The sequence below is a fragment of the Asterias amurensis genome, chromosome 11, assembly GCF_032118995.1.
Source record: "Asterias amurensis chromosome 11, ASM3211899v1".
Taxonomy (NCBI): Eukaryota; Metazoa; Echinodermata; class Asteroidea; order Forcipulatida; family Asteriidae; genus Asterias; species Asterias amurensis.
This window is the reverse complement of record NC_092658.1, coordinates 9,179,849-9,205,030: the sequence shown is the minus strand read 5'-3', so window position 1 is coordinate 9,205,030 and position 25,182 is coordinate 9,179,849. Positions and strand designations below refer to the sequence as shown.

The window sequence follows — 25,182 nt, the reverse complement described above, 5'->3', positions numbered from 1 at the left end:
TCTTGAAAACTATGGCACTCTAGAGTGAGTCGTTTCTCACAATGTTTTATACCATCAGCCTCTCCCCATTACTCGTCACCAAGAAAGGTTTTATGCTAATAATTATTTTGAGTGATTACCAATAGTGTCCACTGCCTTTAAAAAGGCAAACATGACCCCCAAAAATTGTCCCTCTATGTCTAAACTATTTCAATACACAGCACTGTACCGTACTAAAAAGTTGCTATTTCTTATGAACAGTACTGAATCATAATTTCTTGATTTGTGCAATTCATATTCATAGATGTTAAACCAATGTTTTTCAGAGAGAGATTGGCTGTTGCCAGCTTGGTGTTTATATCCCCTTGTTTGAGTTTGCCAAGTTCCCTTGACGAGAAAATCATCTTGAAGAAAAAAAATAAAATAAAGACAACAAATAACGACTCACCCATATTCTGATCATAGCGACTTTGGCTGGAGACTCAAAAGTTACATAGATGAGATGTTTGGCGCCCGGTGTGTAGGGAGCCAACCACATGTGGGTATCATCCCTGGTGCGGTTAGTCCCATCAATCAGGTTGGATACCACACGAGGGTCCCGACCATAAGCTGGCAAGATGTTGATGTCTGAAGGATCGGCGAAAATCTACAGAGAAATTGTTCAAGTTTATTAGCTGATTGGCGCATGAGGCACAAACAATAAGTATGCTTTTGCAAATCACATAAAGTATGAACCAAACTTAAAGGCAGTGGACACTATCGGTAATTACTCAAAATAATTATTAGCATAAAACCTTTCTTGGTGACGAGTAATGGGGAGAGGTTGATGGTATAAAACATTGCGCGAAAGGGCTCCCTCTGAAGTGACATAGTTTTCGAGAAAGAAGTAATTTTCCACGAATTTGATTTCGAGACCTCAGATTTAGAACTTGAGGTCTCGAAATCAACCATCTAAACGCACACAACTTGTGTGACAAGGGTGTTTTTTCCTTTCATTATTATCTCGCAAGTTCGATGACCGATTGAGCTCAAATTTTCACAGATTTGTTATTTTATGCATATGTTGAGATACACCAACAGAAGGCTAGTCTTTGACAATTACCAAGAGTGTCCACTGCCTTTAACGATTTCTCATAGCATAGCAAAATGCTACACATCATTTCCTACTCAGTGTTGCCAATCAGTGAATACAAAAAATGTTCAGTCCAAATATTTTGCTCTGCAAAATTGCTTGATATATTTGATATGAGGTTGTACAAAAAAATCATATCAACCTGTCAGTATGTAGGCATTTATTTACGAAGTGCAATGTCAGACATTCGGGCTACCCAAACACCTACCTCTGTAACGTTTACAGGTTCCCCATCACTCTTGTATACTTCAATCCCGTTGAGACCGACATAGTGGTTGTCACCCCATGTTGTGCGGATATTGAGTGTTAGCTTCTGTCCCATTGGTAATAGAGGAATCTCAAATTCATCACTGCAAAACAAAGGAAAATAATAAGTATGATGCACTTAAAGCCATTGGACCCTTTCGGTACAGAAAAAACAAAAAAGTTCACAGATTTACAAATAATTTACAGGGTTTACAGAAGGTAATGGTGAAAGACTTCTCTTTAAATATTAGTCCATGAAATGCTTTACTTTTTGAGAAAACAGTAAAACAATATCAATATTCTATAGCTAGAATTACGGATTTGTTTTAAACACATGTCATGACACGGCGAAACGTGCGGAAACAAGGGTGGGTTTTCCCGTTGTTTTCTCCCGACTCTGATGACCGATTGAGCCTAAATTTTCACAGGTTTGTTATTTTATATAGAAGTTGTGATACACAAAGTATGGGCCTTGGACAATACTGTTTACCGAAAGGGTCCAATGGCTTTTAAGTACAAATCTTCACAAAACAAGTGTACATACGGTCAACATGGAATGGCCAAAGATATAGGATTGTAAATTTTCTAAAATGTTGTTAAATATTTGGACCAGAATTCTAAACTAAAATTTTACCTGCTATCGTCTTTGATATCTTCGCCTTGTTTTAATTTTAGTCCCGATACATAATCGTCTAGAGAATCACCTAAAACAAGAAATCAAATCAAATCAAATCAAATCAAATCAAATCAAATCAAATCAAATCAAATCAAATCAAATCAAATCAAATCAAATCAAATCAAATCAAATCAAATCAAATCAAATCAAATCAAATCAAATCAAATCAAACAATTTTCTTGGAAATACAATGGATTTTCAGTAATATCTCAAAATGAGACCACCTTTTGAAGTTCAAATTTCGCAGGTTAGTTTTATTGTATATATCTGCATTTATATAGGATTGAAAACAATCAAACGGTTCCAAACTGTGACAATCTGTTTTTGTTTTGCAATTAAGAATTTCCAACCTAGGCTGGCTAATACTTGAGCTGTGACGCTGCGAGAAAAAGGTCTATATGGACAAAATTACACACATTTCCAAAATGAAGAAATGTATAGCAAAATCTAGCAACAGTTGTCAACAAAGTCTTACCAACAACATCGGCGTTGATATTAGCGGAGATGCGTCCCATCTGTGATTTATTGAAGAGATTCAATGAGGACCAGGATTCTTCAAGACTTAGCTCCCTGTGTGACTGCCACTGTGCCCGCCTCCTGGCTCCAGCGACCCTATCCTCCTCTGGATCACTCTCATCCACTGAGAGCTCTCGTTGTCTCCATCGAGTTTCTTCAAGATCGTCTGCTAAGAGATCTGGGAGTCATGGATAAGAAGATGCCGTTTGTGTTTGCATTGAAATACATAGCAATGGTATGGTGAAACAATGACCACTCTGCATTTTGAGTTTTCACAAACTGACACTTTGTTTTACAGATTAAAGTTGGGAAGGTGGTGCATACTGCTCTACCAGCCAGGCTCCTAGTGGACGATACCCATGCCTACATCCTTATAGACTGTTAGGCGGGTCACCCTGTTTCATCCCCAGGAGTAAGCGGCAATGAGCCCAGGAGTAGGTGGCAACATGCCCCTGGTGGCAGTTGATTTTGGGTTTGATAGCCAAAATTAGTTAAGTGTAGCTCTAACAAGCTCTCATTATTTTTATTTTGTTTACAAATTTGTTTGTACACGACAGGATCATGTGCTTTTTGTTAACTTGTCACCCAAGATCCGAAAAATCTATTCCATTAATATAAATAATAGTGGACATAAAGCAAGACAAGTTCTCTAAAGAACGAAGTTTACCTAGCAAGTAGATACGCACACAGTGTGTTACTGCAAACCAATTGTACAAATCATATCTCAACGCCATTATTTAGCTGAATATGTCTAAATCTGGTTCTTGGTAAATCTTGGTTTGACTAAATGAAAGACAAACTTGACCTACTCAGGGTGTTGTCTTGTTTCTTGTCCTCGTTGATGAGTTCACTGCTTTGCTCAGGTTCCGAGGATTTGTCATCTTCTTGTCCACCTAGAAAAAGAAAAAAAAGCTTATCTTCAATAAGATGTTTGCTGAACAGAAAACAAATGAAGGAGCCCATACATTTGACAATGTTGTTCATAAGTTGAGGTGGGGGGGGGGGAGTCCCGCTAGTCAACTGCGCACATTTTCAAAATGGCTTGCAAAAACTGTGATTTTGAAGAGGGCCATAAAACAAGAGATATTAAATGTCCTGGATGGTTCAGAAGGTCCAAATGTGGAATATCGTGGCAGAGTGCTTATAAAAGAGCAAAGAACTTGAGCTCTGGTGTTTCTGATCAGCAGAGTGTGGGTTCCAGTCTTGGCACTTGAGCAAGGTACTTTACCATAATTGCTTTGGCGTGTGTCCTGGGCCCAATTTCATAGAAGTGCTAAGCACAAAAATTTAGTTAGCATGAAATTTCTTCCTTGATAAAAACAGGAATGCCAACCAGAAATTTCCACGTGATTTTCAGGATAAGCAAACAACAGCTAAATACCAGTAACAAGAATTACAAATAAATGGAAATTTGATTTATGAAATTGGGCCCTGTAGGTCCAATGTACTAGGATTGGTATTGCATGTAAAAGAGCCCAGAATACTTTTTTTTGTGGAAGAGTAGGGGTTACTTAACCCCTGTGTTTCTGGTTCACATACCAAGCACCCTTGTATACAGGTTTCCTCAGGCTCGCAAGCTACAGTAATTAGATTCACTTATGAGTCATCCTTAGTTTCATTAACAGAAGTGTATGATACGAATATAATTTACTTACTAAAATCACTAAGCCAGGGAGGTCTCTTGGATTTCTTCTTTGGTTTCGATCCACTGTAAAATAATAAGCAGAAATTAATACTTGAATAGTCGTTGGTTAATTAGTTTCCCGAGCAATTACTATGGACCTTTTCTGTTGTAAAAAAAAAAACCATGAAACATTGTTCATCTCAGCATGCAATGTTAGTGGAAAAAGTACCAGCCATTACGAATGACAAACATATATATGAGACACATATATATTTTGCGAATCGGCCAATATTTGCGTATATTGGCACGTATTTCGTGCGTATCAGTTCAATACGTTAGCTTGTGCATGGGAAGAAACCTAAATCGATTCTCAAAATCTTGAGTTTTTTTTAAAAGAGGTGCAACTGTTGAAATAAATTGGGAAGAGAAACGATAATATTAATAAGTTCAAAATGACTGACTGCAAACGTTGGCCCTTTCCAAAACACGGCTCATTCATCATGTAGTTTTGAAAAGTGCCACAGTTAGAACAATCACCAACACCAAGCATGACATGTAAAGTAACATAAGAAAAGAAAAAAAGAAGCATGATAACCAATGCATGCCACTAATCAATTGGGCGATATATGTCACAGATGTTAAAACCCATTCTCAAGCTGTTCATACAATTGACTGTGTAAGTCTGGCACATATTCTAAACATTGGGGATTGTTAAAGAGCATGACTTTGTTACCTTCATGCAGTGGTCCCAAAATGTTTGATTATGTGCGAGACTTGCACGGTCTATGCAGATTTTCTAGCATCAAGCATGTTTTTTTGCACCGTTACTTTCAGGAAAAATGTCAGGCAAATTGGTAAGAAGCAGCATTTACATTAGTCTTGGTTCAAAGACCATTGGTGTTGCGCGGTCACACACAACCAACATTCCGATCTACGCACGGCAAAAACTGTACACGTGTAATGAACGAACGTCTATAGCGGGCGCTCTTTTTCTCTGATATCTGTATCTCACCATGGTTAGACCATGGTGAGATACAGATATGTACGTAGATCGGAACGTTGGTTGTGTGTGACCGCGCAACACCAATGGTCTTGGAACCAAGACTACATTTACATCAGGTACTTTTCAGTCTCCTACTTTTGGTACCAATTACCAGCGAGTTGACCTACATTGTACCATTTGAAACCGTTCTACTGCCCGCGGTACGTATGGTGGCTTAAATGTGCACAGGACTGCACAAAACTATGTATGTACGGTTGTACATATATTCACCATATGATATCATTTTACAGGCTAGCATAGTTTATCTGTCATTCAAAACCACAGCAGATGATATTGAATGGTCAAATAGTAGGAGGGTTAAGCCAAGTAACAAAGCACTTTGAACAAACAATGGACCTCACTGCACAATTAGAACAAGACATAACTACATGCAACTTACTGAATAAACACAGACACAAATACCGATGCCCTCTTTTTTAGCACTGAGGCAATGATTTAAGCTCTGGTTAGACTGATCAGTGAGCTAACGTACATGTACATATAGAGACTTACTTAGTGTGTTTATCACAAGATGGTCGTAACCACTTTGGCCGCTCTGAAGGTCTACAACAAGAAGTAAATGAGTACATACAGTATAGACCCTTGTGCAACAACATTACCAGTTATTGACATGCTTGAATGTCATCGGCTCAGGACTATAAGATCATTGGTACAGTTTGTATGAATTTAGTAAAATTGCCTTTGTGTTTTTTTTGAGCTCCTGGTAAATATCCAAAGGAAGCGTTTGGCAAAAGAAATCATAAATTTTTAATGAGCAACATTTTTTTGCGGTTTTTGAATTATTTATATGCATTTTTTCAATTAAGGCCAGCTTGGTTATGACGGATGTGAATTTGCACTGAGCCGAGGATGTGATAACGTCTGCTGCACAAGGAAGAAAACATATAACAGACTCCTTGCATATTATGAAGTCACACTCTCACAAAGCGCCATCCCTGAGGTCAATGGGAGGCAGATCAGTGGATGATAGCTGTGCTTTCTGCATAAGAACGTGCACTTTATCTCAGCGTCCTCCTAGCATTTTGCATTATCCAAGGGGTCAATGATTGCTATAGACCCCTTACACAGCGCAGAACGCTCCATTGAACAATGTGCGTCCACTAATTCCATCATTTTGGGAATCAAATCTTTTGTGCATGTTTGTGCAAGACTTTGACTCCCAAAATGGCGGGCAGGATTGGCGCATGTGAGTGCATTGTGCAAGGGGTTATATTGACCCAATTCACCTGACGTCATCATCGAATAATCTTAGATGCGCCACATTGGTGGGCAATGTCACTGTGCGTTATTCAGTGAAGTGCGCATTTTAGGCGACGCGACGTTTACACGTAAACCTAACTGCCAACCAAAATGGTGAGTGTGGCACAGTGTCACCACGTGTGACGTGCGTGCAAGGGGTCAATAATAGCAAAGTACTTGGGAACAAAGGTATCCACAGAAAGTGGGGGAAAACTGAAAACCGGAAGAAATGATTGGAGTCGGTACAAACTAGGAAATGATCCGGGCAGTAAACATGGAGCACTGGGTCCTTTGGATGAGGGTACATAACTAAAGAAGCTAAAGAACTAAAGAAGCTATACGAAAATGTCTCAACTCTTTGGAGACCATTCATTTCTTTTTAATCATCACCATACGCCCAGTTTTTGCTTATCTTTGTAATTTTTTATCTCTTTTATTTTCAGGATTTCTTTCTTAGTACATTACTTTTCTTTGACCTCTTGCTGTTGCTCTTGTTTGTGCATAAGTAGGTCAAATCTTGGCGTTGTTTACGGCTGCTATTGTCTTTAAAGGCAACAGATGCAGCATGTAAGTTCACAAATTTGTTTTGCAGATCTTGATAGGGTGAAGCACTGAGAGCAATTACCAACAGGTAGGTCTTAAATTTGCTTTAAGCTGGCCCTTCTTTGGGTGACAGTTGCGTTAACCTCAAGTGTCAGAGATATTGTGATGAGTTAAAAAAAAACCAAGATGTATGGTATATACGCACGAGATTGGTCGACACGCACAGGTTGATTGGCCTTGTCACACAGGGCATTTTTTTAACTAGGCAACTTGGAGGCAACTACCTACACTGCAAGCTGAGAGACTTTCTTTTGGAGGTGTTATGTGCTATAGAAATGCTGTTGTCATTATTAAAAGGAACACTTCAGTAGCACAACAGACATTTGTCTACACTATCTTACTGTCCCCCAAAAAGTTATGGGGAAGTTAACATGTGAATGTTTTTTTTTCTTCTTGGAGATTGCTTGGAACTGGTTACCTGTAAATTGCCCTGTGTGACATGACCCTAAGACCAAATCATAGCCAGGAAGTCCAATAAATTGTAACACCCCCCAAATTATCCTAATCTAAATCTGACGTACTTTTGTGAACAGATAATTTTGTATAATTACCTAGTAATGCTTTGCAACTGTTTCATCATAGATGGCTCTTCTGTGTTGTGATCCTCCCCCTCTGGTTGTGGTGGGCTGTTCTCATAATCGTCTGGTCTTTCCTTCAAGACTACAGTAGCACGTCCAGACCTGAGGGCGGGGGAAGGAAAACAAAAACATACATAATAAACTATCATCTGGAAAGAAGGGCTTCTAAGCACAGAAAAATCTTGCTTAGCGCAAATCAGGTTACCAACAAAATTCTATCTAACTATCTAACTGCATTCAGCAGCCACTACCAGAAACACAGGGAAAAACTGTAACTGTGTTCTTTTACATGCGTTACACAACATACGGGACCTACGACTCTCTGTCCCATCCGAAGGATGAAGCAATGGTTAAGTGTCTTTCTGAAGGACACAAGTATGACTGGGACTCGAACCCACAATCTGCTGAACAGAAACACCAGAGCTTGAGTCCAGTGTTCTTAACTGCTCAGCTATGGCACGCCTTAAAGCCCAGATACCCAAGCACTCCCCCAATCACCCACACTCACTGAAGGCAGATTTCTTTTCCCAGCCCCCTCCACAGACATTTTCTTGTCACGCTGCTAGTGTCTTATATTAATATTTTAATATTTTGAGTTTATACAGCACTGTTTCACTCTCGAGTGGGTGTCTCAAAGCGCTTCAAATTATTACCCCTGGTCACTGGGCCTTAATTCACTCCTTAAACCATCTCAGCTCCCTGGGGAGTATACAGCCTCGTGCAACAAATGCGCTACTCGGCTAAATCAATCACAAGAACCATCTCTGCCCTCACAGGTCCCCATTTACCCCTGGGTGGAGAGAAGCAATAATAGCAAAGTGTCTTGCTCAGGAACACAAGTGTCACACCCGGGATTCGAACCCACACTCTGCTGAACAGAATCAGCAGAGCTTGAATTCGGTGCTCTTAACCGCTCGGCCACGACACCCTACATAGCTAAGCAGTTCTATGAAACAGGATCATCGTTAGAAACAAACTCCACCAGAACAAAACTTGATTCTACAATCACTTACATGACATGCTTCCTTGATGGTGCTTCTTGAGTCTTCCTCGTGGGAGACTTTGAGGATGCTCTCGGAGTTGCGTAGATCTCCACGCTCTCATCCACGACGGGGATCTTGATGTTATCACTAGAGCACTTCAGGATCTTTGTCTTACTCCGCGCGAACTCCGGCCGACCTACCTCCGCCTCACCGTCCGTCTTACCAGAGGGTCGAGGGTCAGCTGTCGGTACTTTCATCGGAGGGACCCCCTCCTTGGAAAAGAGCTCACGATCAATTTGATCGCTCAGTTGTTGTTCTTGAGTATTACCGTGGGACCCGTTATTGTTCTTTTGCAACTGCTGTTTCCTGTCCCTTTGTTCGTCTACTGCTCTTTCATGTTTGTTACAACCCTGGCTAGAGGTGAGTCTTTCGTGATTGGAGTTGTTGATGTTGAGTGTTGTGTTGTAATCGAATACTTGATTGCCACATCCTTTGTCGACTTCTCCCTCCCACGCTGTCCTTCCCTCGATGAGAATCTTTAGATCTTTCAAACCGATACTGAGCTCCTGTTTAAAAATAAATAAATGAATAAATAAAAATGACAAAAATTTGCTTTTAAAGGCACTGGACACCTTTGGTAATTGTCAAAACCAGTATTCTCACTTGGTGTACATGTATCTCAACATATGCATGCAATAACAAACCTGTGAAAATTTGAACTCAATTCTTGAAGTTGCAAGAGAATAGTGGAAGAAAAAACATCCTGGTTGCACAAGTTTTGTACTTTCAGATGCTTGATCAATTGAGAATTACTTCTTTCTCAAAAACTAGATTACTTCCGAGAGAGCCGTTTCTCACAATGTTTTATACTTTCAATTGCTCTCCATTGCTCGTTACCAAGTAAGTTTTTATGGTAACAATTATTTTGAGTAGTTACCAATAGTGTCCATTGCCTTTAAACGCAAAGTATACCTTTAGTTTTTGAAACCGTTCTATTGTTTTAATCCTGTATAAATGTTGATGTATACAATGTGGAAATTTCATTTCAAAAGGTGGTACTGTTTGGAGATGAGCCAACAAATCCGAAAACACATGGTGTTACCGCAAACCAAACATACATTGATACCTCACCATGCAATGCCTGAAATCCCATAGAATTGTATGCAGATGTGTTAAACATGACTCACTTTTAGACTTTTGTTGTAGTTCCAGACGTCAATCCTTGCTATATCCGTTCTTATGGTAGGAACATTAAATACTAACTCTAGACTTGGGCCTCGTTGATAGCAGCAACTCCACATGTTCCGCTCCTTGGTTGTCTGAATTCAATAAGAACAAAATTATGAATTATTTGTAAGAAGTCAACAAGGGAAGAAAAAAAAAGAAGAAAAAAAAAAACATACATCATGGGCACTGTTAATGGGGGCTGTTCCCCACAAGCCATGGCTTATTTGAACAGCCTCCATTAATAATAATAATAATAATAACCAATTCTTATATAGTGCATTTCACAATAACCGTATCAATGCGCTTTACATTACTGCCCTGGTCATAGGGCCAATAACATCCCTTTTTAATGTTTCTCATCTCCCTTGGGAGTGTACAACCTGGGCAACAGTTTATATCGCTCCAAAGGCTTTTTCATTCACAATATCAACCTCTACCCTCGCAGGTACCCATTTATTCCCCTGGGTGAAGAGAAGCAATTATAGTAAAGTATCTTGCTCAAGGACACAAATGTCACGACCGGGATTCGAACCCACACTCCGGTGAATTCGCACCAGAACTTGAATTCGATGCTCTTAACCACTCGGCCATGACACTCTACTCTGTTTTCAGTATCATTATCATTAGTCATGTTTACTCTTTGCTTGTATTATACAATGTAAATTTTTCCAAATGATTCAGGTCTTTTCTTACTAAGAGTACAGAAAGTACTGTGGGCAAAAATATATTTTTTTTCCTACCTTAGCTTTTCCATTGACGACACAACCGATGTCACCTTTGACCTCTCTGTATGATCCCACCAGCTTGACCTGGTCAGCACTCAATGGGATTCTCTTCCCATTGAGGTCAAAGAACTGGACGTCAGTCAAACCGATCCGACTTGGATGCCCCCAGTTGGTGGTAGCCACCAACGTGACCTCTGTGCTGGAAGCAGACAATGCCGAGGGTGGGGCTTGTTGACTGGAACTGGTTAACGCTGCACCCTGCTGAATACAAGGAAACGTCATCGTCATGTAATTTGTTTTTAACCTTACAGCAATGTGTATTATTAAAGCTACTGGGCGCTGTTGGTAATTACTCAAAATAATTGTTAGCATACAAACTTACTTTGTTACAAGCAATGGAGAGCTGTTGGTAGTATAAAACATTGTGAGAAACGCAGAACCCAGTCACACTCTGTACAGTCACATGCAATTTGGCCCGTGGGCAACGTTTTTTGGTTTTAATAAAAAAATAAAACAATAATAATTACTAAGAGAAGGGGGTCTGCCTAGGTGTTTCTGGCAGTGGCTGCTTAAAGCGCAGCAGCATAATAATTCAAACAAAATTAATAACCTGTAGTAGAATGTTGCTGTCTTTTTAAGCACATCGCATAACTCAATTAATCAATCAATCAATCAATCAATCAAAAGAAATTTATAAAGCGCCAAAATCAAAAGTTTGCTCTAAGCCGCTGATGTATTCTCTGATGTAATGTGGAAATTTATTCTGGATTCTGGGTTCGTATAAAGAAAATGATCTATCGGCAAAAGAGACACAATGGGTTCTAGGCTCAACAAAGTGTGGTGAACAGGAGGCTGATGATCAAAGTCGTGTTTGGAACTTATTTGGAGCATGTTCGTGATGTAGGCGGGAGCATGATGACCTTGCAGTTGATTCTTATCGTTAGAGACATGCGCTACATGAGACTATATTATTATTTTATTATTACAAGGAAACTTTACTACCTTTGCTCTTGGAGCCAACATTGGTGTAGTGAACAATGCAGATCTGTCAGTGTCCCCCTCCCCCTGGGGCATGTCTGACCATGTCTGACCACCCTCTTGTCTGGGTGTGTTGACAGGAGTTGCCTCATCGCCAGCCCTGGCTGCCGAATCCTCTACCTTCCCCAAGGCAACCAGAAGCTTCCTCTGTGACCTAAGTGAGTTATCACAACAACAACGATATTGGGCATTAGTGCGAAACTTATTTTTTTTCAAGAAAGACTCTGGTAGGGTTGAAATGTCAGGCCTTCTTTACAAGTTTCCTCAGGCTTGTGAGCTACAGAGATTAAGTTTACTTTCGAGGCATTACTTGCAAAAAACTAAGTTGTTATGATAGATTGCCTAACATCACAAGGACAGAAGGCAATTTCAAAGTGAGGGCTGAACTTAACTGATTTGGGCTACCGACCCAAATCAGCTGCCACCAGGGGCATGTTGTCACTAACTCAAGGGGCTGAAACAGGGTTATCCCCTTCACAGTCCATTAGGATGTAGGTATGGGTATTGTCCACTAGGAGCCTGGCTGGTAGAGCGGAATGCACTACATGTACCTTCCCAACATTTTACGAAGCAATTAAGCTTAAGTGCTTTGCTCATAGTCACAAGTGTCATGCCTGGGATTCGAACCCATACTCAGCTGTTAACAACACCAGGGCCTAATTTCATAGAGCTGCTAAGCACGAAAATTTGCTTAGCATGAAATTTCTTTCCTTGATAACAACAGGATTACCAACCAAATTTCCATGTGATTTTCAGGATAAGCAAACAACAGCTGATTACTAGTAACAAGCAATATGCAACAAATAGAAATTTTGTTGGTAAACCTGTTTTTATCAAGAAAGAAATGTCATGCTAAGCAAATTTTTATGCTTAGCAGCTATATGAAATTGGGCCCAAAGCTTGGGTTCAATGATCAAGGCCTGAAGGCCACTTCAAGGTGTGGGCTACAATTATTTTTTTCCAGAGGCCATTGCCACCTACTCCTAGGGCTGAAACAGGGTTATCCCTTCACAGTCCATAAGGATGTAGGCTTGGGTATCATCACTCCGAAGTCTGGCCGGTAGAGCAGAAAGCACTACCTCCCCAACTTTATGTAGCAAGTGTCACGACCGGGATTCGAACCCTCACTCTGCTAATCAAACACCAGAGCTTGAATCCAGTGCTCTTAACGGCTCGGCCATGACAAGCAACAAGGAATAGCGCTGAACAAGCACTGTATATTCTAATTAATATTATTATATTACTACTATTATGATAAATTACGTTAACTCACCTAGCATCCATCTGTTTGACCTTCTCAAGTACAAACGCCACCTTGTTTTCGTCTAGATTCTGAGATGACATTAAATCCTGGGTTGACGTTAAAGCTGTTACAGGCTCTGGCTCGGCTGCTGAGTGGTTTGTTGACGCAACTGAAGAGGATCGAGGCGCTACTTGCTGTGAAGGTAGCAGAGAGTTGACCTGAATGCGACAAACAGAACCACAAGATTCAAACACAATATTCTCAACAGTAGTTATAACTATAATAATAATAATAACTTTAATAATAACAGACTGTGTTTTTATCCTTACATTGATGAGCTATGTCTCGTCACAATAGCTAGCCCGATGGCTAAACGTAGTTCAAATCCTTGTGTTAGCAGCGGGTACAGCAATAATATATGTTAGTTATGCATTGGGGATAGATTAGCATGTTGAGTTTTTTCATATGTTGTAGTGTTTTCTCTGAAACATCCCCGTGCTGTACATGGGTCCAACCTGTGTAACTTTGGCTGACTATTTCACACTACATTTAAATCTGGCATTGACCCTGTGTAGAGTGCATGATCCGTGTAGCAAACTGACCCTGTTGTGAGGTAGGTGGGTCGAGTATTTTTGACCTAGAAAATAACTCTTGTAGCGAAATAGCTGATTTCATGCCCGGGCAGTAAAAAAGGCAGAACAGATTTGAAGCGTGTTGACATTTTACAAAATCAACACAGATTGGAAACATGTAGCTTTCGATATGATTATAGCATGATAGTGTGAAACAGCTTTTTGGCTTTGTTGAAAAGATCTTGCATTTTGTCTTTGTCTGAAGTACCTTGGCAATCTGCTGAGGTGGTGCGCTCCTGCTCCCACTGGTAACTTTCTTAGCTGCTGCTGCCTTGTTCTCTGCCTGCATAGCTCTCTGTATAGCTGATAAGTCATCTGAAGCTTGCCAGTCCCTATCAGAGCGTTTCTTCTGAGAGGAGAGTGGTCTGCTAGAGGAAGGGGCTGCACAGAGAACGAAGGGGAAAAATTAATCTTAAGATAAAAGTCAATTTTCCAAAGTCAGAGATTTTAAAGAGTCTGAACTGAGAGCAAAAGATGGATTTTAAAGTAAGAAAGTCGGAATTCTGCAAAAGGTGGAGGAATCTCATCCATGATTTCTGAAAAACCTTGGGTGTATCAGAATCAGTGATTCAGGGTTAAGGAGAATAGTGTTTCGGCTTTAGCCACTGCTGAAGCAGTGACCCCCCCCCCAAAAAAAATAATATGGCTACCATTTTAAAAATTGCAGACCTTAAAGTTTGATACTTGCAACGATGCTATTTTTTAGCTCTTAGACCCTGCAATTATACACAGACACCAAAATGTAGACTCTACTAGAGACCTTAAAGGAACACGTTGCCTTGGATCGGATGAGTTGGTCTATGAAACGTGTTTAAAACCAATTGTTATGAAATGCATATGGTTAGAAAGATGTTTTAAAAGTATAATATAATGATCCACACAAGTATCTCTCAAAATTGCACGGTTTTCATTTTACGTCGCGAATTAACACGGTCGGCCATTTTTTTTGAGCAAAATTTTTTACTCCCATAAATGGCCGACCATGTTTGTCGACGAGGTAAAACAAAAACCACGCAGTTTCGAGGCATATTTGTGTAGATCATTGGATTCTACTTTTACAAAATCTTTCTAACCATATCGATTTTATAACAAACGGTTACAGAACGCTTTTCAAAGACCAACTCGAACGATCCAAGGCAACGTGTTCCTTTAAACTTTCCAAAATTATGATACGAAATTACAGGCCATTTCAGAGATGGCACTATATCTAGTTATACGTGTTTATGTATAAGATACACATGTACCAAGTTTTTGACCACAGAAATGATTGCACCTATCTGCTACACTTTATCAAAGTTATCATTAAAGTATTTCTTAAATAAAACCTCTGGCATCACACAATTTAATGTTGGTGAAAGAGTTTCAATAACAGAATCAACTGAAAAAAGATTGTAGTTTGAATGTTTTTTGAGGTATAACAAATTGACAATTGTTTCTTAGCAAGAGACGATTTGTTTATTAATTTTTTGGCTACATCTGGATTACCTGAACCGGCCCGTAGTTCCCGAATCTCCACTGGTTTCCTGGCATTGCTAGGACCTCCAGGGACTTTGGCTTGTCTGGGTACCATGGCAACTTCATCCACGCCTGGTTTCCTCCTAGAAGATCACATTGTTCAAATAAAAAAGTTAACTTAAAGCTTAAACTGGGTCAGGAAGTTTTTTCTTATTTTGATTTCGGTCTTGTAAAAAGAATTCTGGTCCAGTAAACATTTTGAAAGCCACAAGCCTTGTGGTTGTTTGGATTTCCCCCCAATTCATACCCTGAAGAATCATTATTGTATAATTGTTATTAAAGACATTGGACACTATTGGTTATTGTCTAAGACCAGTCTTCTCACTTGGGGATTCTCAACATATGCATAAAATAACAAACCTGTGAAAATTTGAGCTCAATCGGTCGTCGAAGATAATAATGAAAGAAAAAACACCCTTGTCACACGAAGTTGTGCGCTTTCAGATGCTTGATTTCGAGACCTCAAATTCTAAATCCGAGGTCTCGAAATCAATTACGTGGAAAATTACTTCTTTCTCAAAAACTACGTTACTTCAAAGGGAGCCGTTTCGCACAATGTTTGATACTATCAACCTCTCCCCATTACTTGTTACCTAGTAAGATTTTATGCAAATAATTATTTGGAATAATTACCACTAGTGTCCACTGTCTTTAACATTTCATCGCTCAAAAATAATTAAATTATTGTGAAAGAAAGACTTACTTTGCTGATAACACTTGTTGTCTGGGACCTGTTGAAGTTGAAAGAGGAGGACAAAAGTACGCAAGTTATAATAAAAAAAAAATTAGGTTAAGAAAATTCAAATTTGTGTCTCCCATTTTGCATTGGGACTCTATCAATTGGAAACTGACTTTGACCTTGGAGCCCCTCTTCAACAAAACATGCAACAAATTAAAAATGTGATTTAAGTTGCGATTTACACAACCAGAGAGTTCAAACAGTGTATTCCCATTGTCTTATCATGAACATCGAAGGAAGTGAACAAAAAGAAATACAGAGCAAATAACATGTTTGTTAACAATGCCAGCTAGAACTGACATTCTGGATGTTGCCTCACATGAATCCACATTATGTTCAATACAGAACATAAACACTGCCGACTCATTTGTGTACCACACTGTACCCAAAAACGAATCCTGATTCATGCTTTGCATCACAAAACAAAATCTGACCTTGGAGTACCTCGACAAAGGGATTGTGACAGTTTGATAATTGGAACCCACTGTTTCAATCCTATATGGTTGTAGCAATATACCATAAAACTAACCATAACAAATTTCATTTCAAAAGTAGTTTGAGATGTTGCCAAAATATTTGGAGGGGTTATGCCCACACAGGGAGGAAGTCTAACCCGCAATTGGAATACACCATCTAATTCTCAGACTCAAATTTCTGGGGATAAAAAGTTTCTTTTCAAAATACATTATATTATCAAAAGCTTCTTACCCAAGTATGTTTTTTGTTGCCATTAATTTTCAGAGTCATTACCAGAGGTATACAGACCCTTCAATTGGTCACTTTGTTCCCAAATTCTGACTTAAGTATTAAATTTGAGAAGTCTCAATGCTGACCTTTGCGGAGAGCTGCAAACTCTAGTATGATCATGTCTCCATGTTCCAGCCTGACGTCACGTTCCAGACTGTCTCTAAGGATCTCAATATCTTCCTCTATATCATCCTCTGCCTCTTTACTGCTGTCTCGGACCTCTTCCTCCTCATCTTCACCCTCAGATGATGAAGGACTCCGATCAGACTCAGGCTGCTGAAGGAGAACACATTATTTGGGGTTAGACAAAGAAACATTGACTAGAGCGGGATTTGAACCAACAACCTCCGGTTTATCTCCTAATGCATCTTAGCTTCGTCAACAGTATTGTCAAAATTGTTGAAGTAGTGATGATTTTGGGGTATTTGGCCTACCTGATGACATGTGATACTCCTGCGTATGTCAGCATTGGCTTCCAGACTCCGTCTTAGCATCTGCAATTAAAGAAACACACAATGTTCACATCAGAGTTAAGGTTTTTTCCCATCACTTTTGAAGGTCTTATACAGGATTTGTAAGAATGAGAAACATCATTGTTTAGTTTCTGAAAGCTTATTATGAAGTTCATACTAGAACCATAGTTGTGTGTGAAAAATTTCCTTTCGAATAGCTGATTTAGGTTGTTACAACCCAAACTAAGGACAATATGTTAAAGGAACATGTTGCCTTGGATCGGTCGAGTTGGTCTTTGAAAAGCGTTTGTTATAAAATGTATATAGGTAGAAAGAGGCTGTAAAAGTAGAATACAATGATCCACACAAACATGCCTCGAAATTGTACGGTTTTCCTTTTACCTCGTCGACTAACACAGTCTGCCATTTATGGGAGTCAAATTTTTGACTCCCATAAAAGGCCGATCGTGTTAGTTCGCACAGTAAAAGGAAAACCACGCAATTTCGAGGCAAACTTGTGTGGATCATTGTATTCTACTTTTAAAACATCTTTCCAACCATATGCATTTTATAACAAACGGTTACAAACGCTTTTTTTATAGACCAACTCGTCCGATCCAAGGCAACGTGTTCCTTTAACAATAAACAAGCTGAAAATTGTGCGCGGTTTTTCACAACTTTCTCCTGAATCACACAACGGATTAAGCCAAAATTTTCAATGGGGTAGATTTCACAAAGAGTTCAGACTAGTCTTATCTCGAGTTAAAACGAGTTACTCATGCTTTTAGTATCTCCTAGGACTAGTCCTAAGTTAGGACTAGTCTTTAACTCTTTGTGAATTCGACCCCTGGTTTGTTATTTCATGGTAGATCACACAAAACAAAAAAGGTTGTCAGCTCTACCAATCCTGTGTAATACACAAGTCCAAACAGAAACAGTTTTACTCAAGACGGCCAAACAAACTTCTCGCATAACTCTTCCACTCAGAAAGCTGAGTGCATTGAAGTATTAAACAAACAATCCCCGCAACCATGTAGTAAATGCTGTTACTACTTCCAACCATTTGGCAACCAGCAAACAGTTGGTCAGCAGTTTCTATTTGTACCGCGCGCCTAATACCTTCAAAGGGAAGGTAAACGTTTGGGAATCACTCTTAAAATTATTGGCAATTAAAACCTTTGACTAGTAGCCTACAGCTGCTTTCGATAGTATAAAACATATCTAAAAAACGCGACCATCTTTTGAAATCAAATTTTCAGATGTTAGTTTTATTGTATACATCTAGGTTTGTATAAGATTAAAAGGGTTCGAAAAAACCCAATGGTATACTTTGCCTTTGAGACAATGACAAGCACAATATGCTGATCCGTTTGAAATAACCGTAACTGTTACCTTGACATCTTCAATACTTAGAAGCAGATGATCACTGGATTCATCTTCATCATCTTCATCATCTTCATCGGAATCTTCCTCCATCTTAGATTTTCTTTTCCCTTCTCCTCTCTCGCGATGATCGGCTGAGTCAGAGAGAAAACATTTAGGATGAATCACGTCAACATCAATCAAGTAATAAACCTCAATCTTCACCAATAAGATTAACAATAAGCTTCTGCACTCTTACCTTTACTAAACTGTTCTGCATCTACCTCAATGTCACTGTCACCATCGCTGGGTCCCTCAAGGATCAGTGTTAGGTTCTCAGTTATCTGATCAAATGGAGAGAACAAATTTGTTAGTCTGCTGGATCTGGGATAAAGAAAAATTGTTGTTTTTTTTTGGGGGGGGGGGTAAATGGGACGGAACATCTCGACTGGACATTCTTAAAAGGGAGGGTAATTTCTCACAACCATAAAAACTTACTTGGTAAGAAGCACTGCAGCTGTTGATAATGTATAACAATAATAATAATACAAAGCATTTATAAGGCGCTATACAAAGAACAGAGCACCTAAGAAAGGGAGGGCAACACAATAACAAAAACAAAACAAAAAAAGACCAACGACGGGCCAATAGACAAAAAAAAACATAGGAGCAAATTAGGATGAATCTGGGAATAAAAATGTCTTGAGGAGGCGTTTAAACACAGCCAACGACGCAGCTTCTCTCAGACTTGTTGGTAGAAAGATAGATTCAAAACCACCATCAGCACTATCACCACAATGACCTACCTGGGTTCGAGTGTGGGTTTGTGTCCTGGTCGTGACACATGTGTCCTTAAGCAAGACACTTAACCATTACTGAGCCTTCAGATGGGACGTAAACTGTTGGTCCCATGTGTTGTGTAATGCACGTAAAAGAACCCAGTGCACTTATCGAAAAGAGAAGGAGTTTGCCCCGGTGTTCCTGGCTGTGGCTGCTCAATGCGCCGTAGCACCTTGTAAACACTTATAAGGTGCTACATAATTGGGTCGCAGAACTCATACCTTCAATAACCTATCTTTCTGTAACAATGAATATACTAAGCGCCTTGAGTACCTTGTTGGTAGATACGTGCGCTTTATAAGACTTCAATATTATTATTATCATTACCTTATCATAGTCATCTTGATCAATGCCCTCAGCTGCAGGTATCTGAGTTACTGCTGATGTTGTGGAGAGTGATGCTTTCATGCTCTCATAGACCTCGAACTCGTCATCATCATAGTCTCCACCCACATCATCAATATCTACAAAAACAAAAAGAACAAATTGTTGCATCAGTGCCAAAATAATGCATCATAACAATAATAATAATAATAACAATAGGCGGGGGATCTCAAAGTGCTCATTAATTGTTTTGACAAGGTAAGAGGATTTATGTTTGAAATGTAAGGCACATTTATTTATATAGAATTATGGGAAGGTTAACATGGTACTGTGGCACAATATGCTGCCAACCATAAGGATAAGTGTATTGGGTTCGTATTGCGTGCATTACACAGGGTGGTGGCACCATACAGTACTCTTGTCGTGATTTGATAATCAAATTTTAAAGCAATCTGTAATTTGCAAAACTGACTTACGTGCTCCTTTTCTTGACTTGACCCTCAGCTTCTCTCCTTCACTGGTTTTGATGTCAAAAGATTGCTGTAAAAAGAGAGGTTGAAAAATTGATTTCTTTTATCACTACAGCCTCGTCTGAAGAAAAATTTCAATCTATTTTCTTTTAATCTTTTTTTTGTTTATTATTGTTAACTTCCAAAGAGATGCTGTAGGCTACAGGGAATAAAGCTGTTGGAATGGCTCTGTTCTACATCTCATCAAGTGAATACACCTATCCAGGCGCGCAAGTGCTGGGCACGGCGCGCCACTGCTGCGGTGTACTTGTGCCTAATTTTGTGCACAAAGACACGAGAAAATCGTTTCCCTTTTCACTTTTTGTGGAAATTTAATGTCTTCCTCGACAGTCTATGCAATTTCTCTGACATGACTGCATGGTATGACCATAAAGAAAGGCTAATTTGGTTTTTAACTAAGCACAGAGTAAAGTACTAAAATTCTGACAAAATACTGCGATGTAACGCATTTTAGCGACTATTATGCAGTTTTAAGTCTTTTTCCCCTAATTCAAGCACCGTTTTCAAGAAGATTTGGTTTCTATTTAGTTGCAAATATTTGTGGCCAGTGATCTACATTAGTTTATCATGATGTCCTGGCAAGGAAATTGTGATAGACGTTGAGGAAAACATTTAATTTCCATAAATGTCTCAGTGCACAAAACTAGGCACATGTTACACCTCAGCAATGGCGCGCGGTGCTCAACATTTGCGCGCCCGGTGCGCGTCGGACTGGTCTATAGATGAGAAGAAGCATAAAGCCTGGTTTCATGCTCAAACACACTCATGGGAGGAACGAGGTCAGACACACTGGTGGTTCATTTAAAATGGAAAATATCTGCAGAAAAGACAGAGGCTGGCTACAGACCTACAGTGGGAAAGAGGTTGTTGTTACCCATAATACATAATAACAGGGTTAATACCTGTAGCCAGTTTCTCCTCTGCACTTTAGTGGGTGCTGTCTTGGCTCGACTTGCATCAGTCCCTCCCTCCTCTTCCTGCTCCTCGTCCTGGAAACCATGGAAGCTCCTCACTGGACGTCGAGGCTTGTCTAAAGAATGCCAAACAGGACAATCAAATATGTTTTCTGGTTCATCTTATGCCAACACCTATGACAAATCTCGGTTATGCCTATGGTTAGACCAGACAAATCTTGGTTGTGTGACTGGTTATTCCAGACAAATCTTGGTTGTGCACATGGTTAGACCAACACTATATCTTTGGCTCTTGAAACAGCAAAAACTCTGCTTGTCTTCAGCACACACACAAAATTTACACATGGTTGTACCCGCATATTTTAGTATTCATATATATAGTTTCTTCTATTTATCCATACCATGCTTAGCTTCAAGCAATACCTATTATTATTATTAATAATAAAATGAAATGAAATGAAAAATATTTCTATCCCCTCTATACCAACCTCCAGCAGTGAGTGGTTTCTTGGTGTTAGGTCGCCGAGGAGAATGCTTCAGGGTTCCCCCGATGCCTAGTCTAGTATTAGCTCCGTTGACATAAAGAGAAAAACCCTGCTCCTTCTGTTCAAGCTCAATCTGTTTGTCATCTTTAGCTTTCATTTTCTTCAACACCCTGTGAGAAAGTTATGTGATAAAACATTATACAACCCAACAGTGCATAACTTGTAAGGTTTTCCATGATAAACACAGCATTACCAACCAAATTTCCACGTGATTTTCAGGATATTAGCAAATAACAGCTGAATACCAGAAACAAGCAATAGTTATGCAAAAATGGAAATCTAGTCGGTGACCCTGTTTTTATTAAGGAAGAAATTTCATGGTAAGCAAATTTTCATGCTAAGCAGCGCTATAAAATTGGGCCCTGATGTTGTCAACAGCAATGTGTGTGTTGGATACCCGGTTGTGACACTTGTGTCATTTTAGTCTGAAAGTTTACTCATAATAGAACCATTTTTTTTCAGTGAAACATTTTTATCTGAAATGAAGTCATATTCAAGAAACCTGTATCTGAAAACCTGTAAAATTTAACAGGTGATTTCTGTTGTCAACCAAAATAAAGGGCAATGTGTTCACATGCTGAAATTTGTGCAGGGTGATGGCTCTAGACTGACTCACACAACTAAGCCAAAATTTTCAGAGGATTGTAATTTCATGTTGGTTAATCACGCAAAACATGAACAGAGTCTGCCACAATTTTGTCCACTCTACCAATCCTGTATAATATGTCATATTTTAATAAATGGCATTATAAACAGTGTTTTTAAGCTCACCTGTTTTTCTGTTGAAGAAGAAGTAGGTACTCATCATACTTGTCAGGTATTTCTTCTTTAACTGGAGGAGACTATAGTAAAAAAAGGTGTTTTTTTGTTTTTGTTATGCAATCGCCTGTTCAGGGGTCAATTTTTCAACTGACCAGATTTTAGCGTTGGGCCGGTAAACTCATGACTGAACAAGTCTGACTGTCTTGTGTCTCTCAATTGAATTTAATATACCTCTCTGTCTAACTACCTAAAACTTTACCCCAAATTACGCTCAAATGTTGATTTCTTGAGTCTGTTACAAATCTTTCAATTATGTTGTGTATCAAAGTACACTCACCTACAAGACAAAGATAAATCTTCCCTTAGTGTTTGTTGAAATAATACAGTGAAACTGCGTAGAAACTTCTCTCTCATTTTAAAATCTGGTTTTGTAAAATCAATTCTGGTTCCAGTCAAAATTCTCAGCTACAAGCCCTGTGGTCTGGTGAAACTTTACCAAAAATTCAAGACACTGGACACTTTTGGTAATTGTCTAAGACCAGTCTTTTCACTTGGTGTATCTCAACATATGCACAAAATAATGGACCTATGAAAATTTTAGCTTGACTGGTTGTCGAAGTTGCAAGATAACTATGAAAGAAAAACACCCTTGTCACACAAAGTTGTGTGCTTTCAGATGCTTGATTTCGAGACCTCAAATTCTAATTCTGAGGTCTCAAAATCAAATTAGTGGAAAATTACTTCTTTCTCGAAAACTACAGTCACTCCAGAGGGAGCCGTTTCTCACAATGTTTTACATTATCAACCTCTCCCCATTACTCGTTACCATGTAGGGTTTTATGCTAATAATCATTTTTAGTAATAACCAATAGTGTCCACTGCCTTTGAAGCCCAGACTGTTTGAGAATACTGGTCTTCGACAATTACAAATAGTGTCCAGTGCCTTTAAAACCAGAACCAAAACAGTAACTTGTTGCAACCGCCAACAAAACGCATCCAGAGTTTGTTGTTTGTCTGCCTAGCTAGAGCGCAGGGTTCTGCCCAGGATTTCTTCCGTGGTGGAAAAATGTTTCTCTGGAAACCATTTCGAGATGGATCAGTTACATGGTAGATCATATAAAAAGACTTTAAAAAAACAAAGAAGTGCTCAAAATAAATGGCTTCGGATACCATTTTTACTGGTAAATACCCAATTTTAACTTTCGTTGAAAACCTTTGAAAGGAAATTTCAAGTGTAACTTGAAATATTTTGAAAATGTGTGATGGTCGGAATTACTCAAAACTCTTCCAGTGGTGGTTGGGGTACTCTGAGTGATGGGCAGCACCCTGGTCACGTCAGTGCAGTGCAACATCAACTGGATTCATAAAGTACTAGGGCTAAATATTTACCTGCTCTACGGGAAGTTGCAGAGGGATGTCCCCTCGCTGCCATTGTCTTCTTGGCCCGGCTGAAAATGAATCAGTAAAAATCAATGTCAAAAATATAAATGAGACGCCTCATGCTATGCGAGACACAGGGTCCAGCACCTGAAGGTCCATGACAAGAGGAATCTGACTGTGGTAACTTATGGTCATGCTTGAATCAAGCGACTTTGGCTTTAGCTGGCTGCAAAAACAACTTATGGCCTGACATGCTATAATCAAGTGACTTTGGCTTTAGCTATTTCTACTGGCTGCAATGACAATGTTGAAGATTATGACTTTTGACATTAAAGCCATAGCCACTATATATAATATCAAAGCCAATTCAATCAGACAAGGCCAGTCACAGCAACACTGCACTATTGTGGCCAATAATGGTTCACACTCCAGATAATGGGATTAGCTTGGCCAGTCAGATCAGTGTCTGTGTCACTGTCATACTCTAGCTAGTCACTAGCCCCATAAATCCGTCCAATCCACTCCATATCCTTGTACGTCTCCAGCATGTCTGATATAAAAATCTTTCGTTTTTTGGGGTTCAGTTTCCCTTTACCACTTATCAATAATGGTGCGACCAATTGCTACACTTTAAGGGACCCAACTAATTTTTAGATTGTGTGTGTGCGCGCTTCAAAAAGGAGCAAGTTGTCAGGATCTTTGAGAAAATTCACACTCAAAATTCATTTGATTTTTACCCCAAACCTGTGATATTTTGTTTGAAGAAATCCAGGCGTAGGGCTATCGACTAACTTCAGAAGCATTAGATCGGTAAGTTTTATCATGATGAAGATCGTTTCATGAAGATGTTTTTTCTTCAAAAAAGCAAAAGATTGTGATATCAGACGTGCTGGGCCTATCGGGCAGATTTGGACCATTTATGGGGCTAGCTAGTCACCAGAGCCTCAGCTGAGAGGGGCTTACAGCTGGCTGCCAATACCACCAGTTACAAACATCTTCTCTTGCAATCAGAGGGAGACCTTGTACATGATTCAGGGAGGTATATTCAACATAATGGGGAAAGGTTTCCATGATCAGGAAAATTTTAAATTTGTGTTCATTAGAATATATGGAAAGAATTAACAGAAAAAAATTGTTTATTTTCAGTGAACTTTTTGCAGAATCAGGGAGAGTTTGCAGTTCTTCACTGGGAAAATTTTCCGTATGGTTTACAAATTTTTCACTCATTTTTACAAAAAGGGACATACCCTCCGGCTACGTCGTCGGTAGGAGGGTTACGTTATCGCAACTACTCCTTGAGGTAATTTATATACTATATTATTTCATATCAAAAGTAAAAAGTGGTCAGGCGCCATACGAAAACTTTTCCCTGCACTGCCTGCACTGCAGTGTCACTTCCTCAGTCGACTCAAACAAGAGTCAATGAGGATGAAAACAAAGTCTACCACTTTTTCACTTTTTTTTTTTTTTTTTTTATACCGCAATAACAACAAATTCGAACAAACATTGAAATAACAAAAGGAATAGGCTAGCTAATTAATTTATTTTATTTTTTAGTAATTAAATTA

General features: G+C 39.3%; 1 protein-coding gene across 4 annotated transcripts in view; it reads right to left on the bottom strand.

Moving 5' to 3' along the window:
• Window positions 1-25,182, bottom strand: part of LOC139944185 (katanin-interacting protein-like) — a 39,463-nt gene that overhangs the window by 13,841 nt on the left and 440 nt on the right. Inside the window, exons 2-27 of one of the 4 annotated variants that reach the window (XM_071941150.1) lie at window positions 23,624-23,682; window positions 22,244-22,314; window positions 21,416-21,582; window positions 20,916-21,043; window positions 19,960-20,023; window positions 19,487-19,623; window positions 18,579-18,663; window positions 18,350-18,474; window positions 16,940-16,999; window positions 16,592-16,781; window positions 15,723-15,750; window positions 14,990-15,102; window positions 13,713-13,885; window positions 12,903-13,090; window positions 11,594-11,783; window positions 10,607-10,852; window positions 9,827-9,958; window positions 8,670-9,205; window positions 7,630-7,758; window positions 5,729-5,779; window positions 4,205-4,257; window positions 3,359-3,442; window positions 2,509-2,727; window positions 1,992-2,061; window positions 1,320-1,461; window positions 428-625 (exon numbers count right to left, since the gene is read on the bottom strand). In XM_071941150.1, the coding sequence (XP_071797251.1) occupies window positions 428-625; window positions 1,320-1,461; window positions 1,992-2,061; window positions 2,509-2,727; window positions 3,359-3,442; window positions 4,205-4,257; window positions 5,729-5,779; window positions 7,630-7,758; window positions 8,670-9,205; window positions 9,827-9,958; window positions 10,607-10,852; window positions 11,594-11,783; window positions 12,903-13,090; window positions 13,713-13,885; window positions 14,990-15,102; window positions 15,723-15,750; window positions 16,592-16,781; window positions 16,940-16,999; window positions 18,350-18,474; window positions 18,579-18,663; window positions 19,487-19,623; window positions 19,960-20,023; window positions 20,916-21,043; window positions 21,416-21,582; window positions 22,244-22,314; window positions 23,624-23,682 (3,638 nt within the window). The remainder of the gene's footprint in view (window positions 1-427; window positions 626-1,319; window positions 1,462-1,991; window positions 2,062-2,508; window positions 2,728-3,358; window positions 3,443-4,204; window positions 4,258-5,728; window positions 5,780-7,629; window positions 7,759-8,669; window positions 9,206-9,826; window positions 9,959-10,606; window positions 10,853-11,593; window positions 11,784-12,902; window positions 13,091-13,712; window positions 13,886-14,989; window positions 15,103-15,722; window positions 15,751-16,591; window positions 16,782-16,939; window positions 17,000-18,349; window positions 18,475-18,578; window positions 18,664-19,486; window positions 19,624-19,959; window positions 20,024-20,915; window positions 21,044-21,415; window positions 21,583-22,243; window positions 22,315-23,623; window positions 23,683-25,182) is intronic. The other 3 variants (XM_071941151.1, XM_071941152.1, XM_071941153.1) reach the window with 3 other exon arrangements.